Source organism: Clarias gariepinus, chromosome 26 (assembly GCF_024256425.1).
Source record: "Clarias gariepinus isolate MV-2021 ecotype Netherlands chromosome 26, CGAR_prim_01v2, whole genome shotgun sequence".
Classification (NCBI taxonomy): domain Eukaryota; kingdom Metazoa; phylum Chordata; class Actinopteri; order Siluriformes; family Clariidae; genus Clarias; species Clarias gariepinus.
The window spans coordinates 9,014,853-9,024,170 of NC_071125.1; the positions used below are offsets into that span (position 1 = coordinate 9,014,853).

The following is a 9,318-nucleotide window of genomic DNA, read 5'->3' on the forward strand; positions in this document are numbered from 1 at the left end:
TGTATCCATCATTGCACTCATGCACCCTTAATCCATGGTAATTTTTCTAGACTGATGCAAATGATTGAATGCTTAAGATGTAAATAAAATACATGGATGCCATTCCATGGATATGCAGCGTACAATGACTAAATGAGAGTGGAATAAAAAAGTATGTTATTTTTATTATAAAATTGGAAAAAAAATATTTTTATTACCTTTTTTATAAGGTAAAAAATAATTTTAATAATGCTTAGTAAATGATGATCATTCTTAAGAATAGTAATAAAGTACAATTACTCAAGTATTTTACACCCCCGGCATCACTTATAATGTCTTCCAATATGAATTTAAGCACCACCCTATAAATTAAATTGTACAGAACAGAGATAAAAATGAAATTAGTTTTTTATTACTTTTATTGCTTTTTTTGGTCAATTTGGACAAAAACAAACATAGCAACAGAACAAAGCAACCATACAGTGGACATTATTAGGAGATCAAACTGTTCTCTTTCGTATTACCTTATACATACTTATATAATTCTTTTGATTGTGTAAAGCTACTTTGCGACAATGTCAATTGTTAAAAGCACTATACAAATGAAAATGAAATGAATATTGTCTAAGGAAAGTAAACGCATAAACCATCATAACTTTAAAACTGAAGATCTGACACTGAAGACTCCATCTATAAATGTTCAATGAACATCCTGCAGAATGTTCCACCACATGAAAAATATCAGTATTATAAAAAAATTGTAATATAATAAAAAATATTAATATATTGTCTTTGTAACTGCAGCCTACACAACTTTCAGAGTTGCTTTTATTTAAAAGTAAAATCTTTAAAGGTTGACCATTCAGATTGTAAAGTATACCAATCCCTTAAGTGGTCTGGGTGAATTGCTTAAAATTATTAAAACTTTTGTGAAAGTATAAAAACAACACCAACTACCTCTAATCACTAATACCCATTTTTGTAATGCTTTACTATATTCTCAGCCTCAAGGAAAGACATTTCTGGCTCTCTTAAAAGATTCTTTGGAGCGATCTGACACGCACTCAAGCTGTCAGCTAGCTGATCAGGATCTAAATACAGTACCTGACCTGGCTTCATGTGGAAGGCCACACCTACGTGATCCCATACAAAATATTGTGGCCTTCTGCTATTATAAGGGTAATATTTATTGAAAGGAGACTGGCAGCGCCAGAACCATGTCCCTTGGTTGTACCCACACACTGATTCATCATCAAAGGGTAGGGGAGGGTATTTGCTGTAATGATTCATGTATCGTGGATGCACCAAAACTGAATAAAGAATCTCTTGCTTGTAGACCTGGGTGTCTAATACACGTAGGACCGGACCAGTACTGTAGCAACATTGCTTGCTGTATAGTTTCAGGAGCTCTCTTAAAGGTAAGGTGAAGCGGAAGTTGCCATACCGGGATTCATCCTGGAATGCAGGTGATGTGGCTTCCTCAGGGAGATAATAATCAGGCACTGAAAGGCTCCACCACAGAAATCTACCATTTGCTCTGAATCCTTCATCACTGAAAATTCCCCTCAGACCACTTTCGTCAGTTACATGGCAGACTTCGGACCCACTGAAGACATATTCGGGGTAATAGGGAATGTTTTCCTTCTTTAGGTAGCCGTGGTAAGGGAAGTCATTTTTCAGCTCAGTTAAATTTACATGCTCCCCTGCACAGTATGTGTAGTTACACCCTCTGGAACTTTTGTCTGTAAACCATTCTCTAAAAAAGAAAGCAATATTGGTGTTAATTTGCCAGATATTTTCTAAGTACATTCTTTACATAGCCTGTACTAACTGAGAATGTAAATTCACCAAAAGGTGGAAAAAATTATAGTATAAACATTAGATTTGAGTTACTCAAACATTGCATTGGAGTACTTAATGGCAGGTATCATTAAGCACTGAGGTACCCCTGGGGCCAGGGGTAGCTCAGTGGTTAAGGCATTGGACTACGGTTCGGAAGATCCCAGGTTCAAACCCCACAACCACCAAGTTGCCACTGTTGGGCCCTTGAGCAAGGCACTTAACCCTCAACTGTTCAGATGTGTAATAAGATAAAAATGTAAGTCGCTCTGGATAAGAGCGTCTGCTAAATGCCTAAATGTAAATGTATCAAACTGGTTGTAACTTTGGTATTACATCCATTTAAACACCAGAGAACTATAAATGTGCAGTATAACAGGACAGTTTATTAAGTTTATACAAAGCTTTAACTAACAAACCTAGAGGCTGCTTAGGGTCCCACACACACAAGGGGTCTTCTTAAATTGTTGCCCCATAACTGAATGTTGTTAAAACATTGTAAGGATACTTCTACTGACTTATCAATTTGACTTTGTCATCATGGCATCAGGCAAGTCCTGAATCTAACCACAAAATGGGGGAAAAAATGTTTGTTCTAATGTTATCAACAAAATCATGGTTTTGCCTTTAAAAAAAATATTGTCAACACTCTTACACAACTTTTCATAATCATTGCCCCATTTAAATCTAATTTAAAAAGGCCCTAAAAATCTAGAGACAAATTTTTAAGCAAATGCTAAGAAAAAAAAGGATACTTCTGACTGTACATTTTTATTTTTGCTCTGTTGCCAACATTTTTACTTTGAAATCTCAGACAAATGTGTCAGGCTTAGAATCTCTGTATCAGGTTTCATTTGGCTATCAGAAGTTTCAGAGAAAAAAGTCATATTAAGCATATCTATTCATTCAGTCATCTTTCATCTTAGTCCGGATTATGGTGTAGCTGAAGCTGGAAATACACCCTGGATGGGATACCAGTCCATTGCAGGACACATGCATGAACATTTTGCACATTGAAAGCAAGGGGCAAGTACATATACAGTATATCTACTTTGTTTAGTGGTATATTTCTTGACAGTCTGAAGAAACTCAGCAGCCCAGAGGAAACCCAATGTACAGTAGATGGTGAAAACATATGAAATCCTGCACAAATAATAATCTGAGCTCAGGATTGAACCCAGGACCAGGATGACAATAATACCTAAAATAAATAAAATTTAATATTTTTTTTTTGCATAGCAATAAAAATCGTATATTAACGTGTTAAATCTTCCATGCTGCTATTTTCTTGTCTCCTCCTGCATCTGTTCTTAAAGGTGCTAACGATCCCACACTCACCTTATCAATCTCTCTTTATGTCGCCCTCTCTCTCTGTCTCTCTCTCTCTCTCTCTCTCTCTGTCTCTGTCTCCTTCCCCCTTTCCCCCTAACTCGAGCCAATACTTTCTGTCCTGATTTGTCTTTGGACGGACACCTGTCAATTTTTACTCCTTTGTTCTTCAACTGCGGTAAAGTTGATATAAACAAAAATATGTATTCTGGGAGGCGCATAACCCCGTTAACGGCGGCGCTGCGCTGTGTGCGCCTTAGGAACCGGGTAAAAATTACATGCACTCTGTGAAAACGTACAAAACTGAAAGTACAGTCAGTCATAATGGGATATGGGCAGATGTCACTTACACAGCTGTGCTGCAGCTGGAGTGTATGCATAATCAATTTATTTTACAATGATCAATTAAAGAAGAAATCCATTCCAATTTTCCCCATAATTATTCTTGTGATATGCCTCACTCTATCCCATTTGCATGTTACAAGAGCTTTTTTTTTTTTTACAGTTATATTAATTTATTGCCATTATAATTAATTATTGGCACACTAATCAATAAAACAACAAATCTGTGGGTCTGTTTCCCATAATTCCTCTTGTGATATGCATCACTCAATCCCAGCTGCATGTCACAAGAGTTTTTTTCCCAGTTAGACCCCCATATGTACAGTTATATTAATTTATTGTCATTTTACTTGATTATAGGCACAATGCAATAATTGATTAAAATAACAATAAATAAATATAACTGTACATACAGGGGTTTAACTGGGAAAAAAGCTCTTGTGACGTGCAGAAAAATTGATTATGCATACACTTCAGCTGTAGTACAGCTGTGTAAGTTACATCTGCCAATATTTCTTAATGATTGACTGCAGTTTTCTACGATTTCACAGAGTGCATGTAATTTTTACACGGTCCCTAAAAAAAGCTCTGCTTTTAACGGGGTTATGTGCGTCCCAGAATAAATATTTTTGTTTATATCGACTTCAAACATATCGAAATGTGACAGTTCCTACTTGAAATACATACAAGGCAAATAGGTGAATATATCACAAGACCCAATATTCGTTCCAAACCTTCCTGTTGCATGTAGAGGGGCGGCAAAAGCTGGATATCAAACGAACATCGAACAGCAAACGGACTTCACCGCAGTCTCACACGGACATTTACAATGTTTTTTGTTCTTTGTAGTAACATATGCCGATAGCTCAGGCTTTTGGTCAAACATATAAAAACCATATATTTTACTGTTAATAAAATGAAACGTTTCTGACAGACAACGTGTGTGTACTGTATGTGTTTGACTGAGTCTCTCCTGATGCCTGAAAAGCTTATCGAAGAAGAGAGGGCAGACCGAGCAACTTGCTTCTTCTACTGCGCAACTTTAAAACTTTACACTGGGGAGCACTTTATGAAATCTGTTCTGCTCTGCTTTATCAGTCGGCCGAGAATAGAATTTAAAACGACTTATTTTAATTTACTCTAGTAAGTCCAACATTTAAGGTGAATCACTCCTGTATGGCGAGTCTGTAAACCAGTTCATTATGATTCACTCACTGGCTCGCGCAAATAAACGGACGCGTCCACTCTCCATTTGAAAAGTAACTCAAGTGTCTTAAAACGCTGTATGGTGATTTTGATATAAGAGGGGGTCGAGGCTTTTCTTTACTCCTGTCTGGATTTTTAAAAGCCTCAGTTCAATGAAAATAATCGTTTGTTTTTGTTTTCTGGAGTGAATTTACACCAAAGGCTAAACGAACTGAACTAATGCTACGGTAGTTTAGGAGCTAATCCACCTGATACTTACTAAAAACAAAGTACAACTAAATAAAACGAAACTGGCATCAATTATAAAGAAACTCATTCACAAGTAATTAAGTTAGGCTGAAGGAGAAAAAACACAAAACAAAATTGTGTAAAATAATACTATAGACTCCATAATTAGGCTACGCGTCTTTTAAGACCATATTTTCTTACCTTTGGTCAGCCATCGCTGGTTTGTTTTTTCTCTGCAGAGCTTAAAGAGGCAAATGTTACAGCTTTCTCTCCGCGCCCACCCTGCACACACACACACACACACACACACGTGAGCGAATGAGATAAGGAAATCACTTGCCAAATTTCATTCTTACTAGTATATAAGGTCTAACTGTACACTGTAAATCCTAATGCTCAACGTAATTAAACATTTTGAGTACTGTTAACTTAAATTATTACAATTAGATCAAATTAATAGACCTTGATTGAGTATTTAGAACTTTTTGGTATTTATGAGTTTGTAGAAATGGCATTTTTCAAGTTAGCTGAACAAATTTGATATTTTAAGTATCTGTAAGTACTTAAGTAACAGTAATTGTCACCTTAAAGTTCCACCAACTTGTTGTTGGTTGGTGTTTCACCCGCCATGCGAAAGGCCCGAGTTCACAACAACTGGATGAAGTGCCTGTCCCAATCCCAGATAAAATGGGAGGGTTGTGTCAGGAAGGGCATCTGGTGTTTATTTGATTTGAATGAGTACAACAAACTCAAAAACTCATAGTTCCGTTTACTTAAAACTGGAAACATTATTACTTTAAAAATGTTATGTAACTTATTATCTAAAAAAAAAAAAAAAATTAGAGTTTTGCCAACTTATTCGGGTTTACAGTGTAAGGATTAACACATTCCTCTTGTAAGATATATTAGTTACAGTAAGCCTATTCAGTCTCTATTCTAAGAACTTCCTTCCTTTAGCTCTTATCCACACAAATATATATCCAAACAATTTGTTTGTGCTGAAAACCTTTTGTTTAACCAGAAACACAGTATTGGTGCTGATTTTTTTTTATGTTATACAAAAAATGAAGAAAATGTGTGTGCCAAAGTAGCTACTACTGAAGTTTATGCAACATGGATGTGACCAATCTTACTTTCCTAAAATTTCAAGTTGCGAAATTCAGCCGTTTTGGAGACATCCCCTAAAAATCGCACAAATAAGCATTATACTGTCTTGCTTTAAACAATAAGAATAAAAAATAATAATAAATCATGGATTTTTTCACTTTTTCAGGTTATGTCTTTTCGTCTGATATCTAAATTACCCAAGTTTCAAGTTTAACATGAAAATTATGATCGATTAATGATTTGAATTAAAAAGGTTTACTGACTTCATAAAATTGCATAAAAATTGTATTTAGCAAACATGCTTCTTTTTATCTGTCCAAAATATAAATGTGTATGCATATTTTGCAAAAAAAACTATGGATGGATTGGGGATAAGAAGCATTAAGTATTATGAAAAAACTATGTTCTAAAATGATGTATCTAAAAAATTCACTTTTTTATATGTGAGACACTTTTTAGCACCAATACCATGTTTTGGCAGAATTACATTTCCTATCGTCTTTCTGTCGCTGGCTCTCTCTATGACTGACATGTTAAGTGTCATGTTTTGATGTTGTTCACGTATGTGTCACAGCACCTGGCCAATAGTTAAATATGCTCTCTTTGCTGACAATAAACAGAGACCTTCAGATATCATGAGTGCATGTTGTCACTGCCTGCGCTTCGGGCCCGGCCAGTAAGTGTATTGAGGTGTGGTGGACACAACAACCATTAATTCTCCAGCTTGAATTTCATCCTATAACTTACCAATTTAGACACTATTCTTTTTAAACTAACAGGACTGTTAGTATGGTAACCAAGATGTGGTTGTTGACATGGCAACACATATATGTTATTATTATGTCACATATATGTCAATGTGTGTAGAAATGACTAGTAAAAACACTAAGATGACATACAAGCAATAAATTGTGGATACACTGAGAAAACTGTTGCCATGTCCTGATGATGTACAACCTAACGTGTAAAGCTAAGACTGGTGCAGACACTGAAAAAATACTGTGTATAAGAGAGGGGCCTTTGAATATTTCTTTGTGTTTGGTCACACAAACATCAGTGATAACATCATACACAATACAATCATCTTTGCTTACGCAGAACTTAATAGACTCAATTGCAATGTATATTACATTGGACTATTGGACAATTTATCAGCGATCTCAGATCAACTAAATATAATTTTTAACTTTAATTAATTTTGGAAAAGCTTAGTTTAAAATAAAGAGAAGCAAAGCGGGGGAAGTGGTATAGATGGAGGGAGAAATTCCTGTTCAAGCCATAAAGCGTCATCACTTCTGACCCCTGTAACCTTCTGTAACAGAGAACCATTGTACCATGGCGGGAAAAAGAAGAAATACAACACTATCACAGACAGTCCTATATAAATGTGTCATGAAGAATAAGAAATATAATGCAATCAAGATTTTAGGAGTTCTAAGTCAGTTTGTACTCCTAAAAGTGAGTTGACTAAAAGTATGTTCAGTGAGTTGACTAAAGTGAGTTGACTAAAAGTATTTGTGGTACATAAATTACTTTATTTTGCATAAAAGTAAATACTAAGATATAGATTTTTTTTTCTTATTATTTAATCATCTAAGGTCAATTAAATTTAATATGATTTTAATAAGTATATTTGTAGACAATGGTTGTCTTTGATCATGTTTTTCCTCTTCAGCGTTCTATAGTATCTATATGGTCTGGAGGGTGCACATATGACTGTAAAGATATAAGAGCAGTATTAAAGCTGACTTATAATTTTAAAATAAAAATAAATCAATGAAACCTAGCAAATTATAAGAAGGGCACAAAGGCAGAAAAATAAAGGCAGACATTCCTTAAGGATGGTACATGCTAGACCTTATCAAGCTCCCACGCATCGTAAATTGTCCCAGCGTGCCATAATCAAAACCAAACAACCCTGGAATCCTTGTTTGTTTATTTAGTGTAACATGCTTCCATAAATTTGCTATGAGAATTCACTCTGAAGGTCGCAGATAAAATTGCAAGCATACAATTAGGATAAATATAATTATAAAGCACACCAATTTTAACAAAATTATACCAGAAGGATAAAATAAGCCATTGTTTAATGTCTTAAATTGCCCTTTGAAATTGGTGGATTTGAATTGGTGTCTAAGACAAGAAATCACCCTAATGTGAAATAAAACTTTCAGACATGCCCAGACATGCCTAAAAGGAAATCCAAGCAGAAATAATCATGAAAAGATTTAGATTTTTTTAGGTTTTTGCTGACTAAAACCTCATAATATATTAAGTAAAATATCAGCTGAACCAGCTGAAGTATTTACTTACCAAATAAATAAATCAGAGCAACATTTCAGACCAGCATTACTAATAAAACAACTGATAGAAACGATGCAATTCAAACGACTTTAAAAACAAAGCTCCACCTCTTCCACTGTCTTGGTTTTTCCCTTTTTGTGCACCCTGCTGAAAAACACTCATCTTCCATCTTCTAACCAATGTAAGCATATTTTAGTTAAATACATACTTGTGCATGCAGAAATGTAACCAACAATATTAGTACTAGCAATATAACAGTGAAAAGGGAGGACAGGAGTAAGGCAGGAACAGCAAAGCAGGGAGAGCAGGAAAGAACCTGGAACAGCTAACATAAAATCCAAGGACAACAAAGAAAACAAGCAGGTGACAGATACCAGATAAGCACACATGTTTTAATGCAAAGTGTACAACTGAAATTTACAATACATGTCTGTATTATTTTAATGGGCTTTACTGTATGCTGAGTACACATACGAATAGCAACACACATAGACCTGAATAAAGGGCAATGAATGAATAACCAATAGACACAAAACCAGTCTTATGAATAACATATTTTAATAAGAGTGGGCACAGGATAAAATGTCACCAATTTATTTCTTTAAGCCATCTGTTTTTCCCAATTCTTCTTTGCCCTTTGATGGTTATTTACTCTCTCTTGGATATCACACACACAGTTAAAGATGATTATACAACAGTTAGTTCTGAGTGAGTAATCTAATTTCATGAGAGGCATTCCACAAATGGTGATTATAGTTTAATTTAGATTAATACTGGAAACTATATGCATCGCTCCGTGTCACAGGTGTTTTAACAATCGTTAATTACACTAACTGCTCCAAAAACTCCCAAGGCCCGACATGGGATTTTTTGATATTTACAAATTTTGGTTTCTGTATGACTTCACCTTAGCCTTTTGTTTATCTAGAAAAAATTTTTGGGGTGGTTTCTAGTGGTTCACATCCAGGAGTGAGCTCATCAGTT

At 35.1% G+C, this 9,318-nt stretch overlaps 1 protein-coding gene across 1 annotated transcript; it reads right to left on the reverse strand.

Moving 5' to 3' along the window:
• Positions 1-380: 380 nt before the first annotated feature.
• LOC128513932 (uncharacterized) lies at positions 381-8,580 on the reverse strand. The gene is made up of 3 exons (XM_053487502.1): positions 8,344-8,580; positions 5,125-5,205; positions 381-1,735 (listed from the first exon to the last, which is right to left on the reverse strand). Exons 2-3 carry the CDS (start codon positions 5,136-5,138, stop codon positions 946-948), a joined length of 804 nt encoding a protein of 267 aa, XP_053343477.1. The 5' UTR covers positions 5,139-5,205; positions 8,344-8,580; the 3' UTR covers positions 381-945.
• Positions 8,581-9,318: the final 738 nt, after the last annotated feature.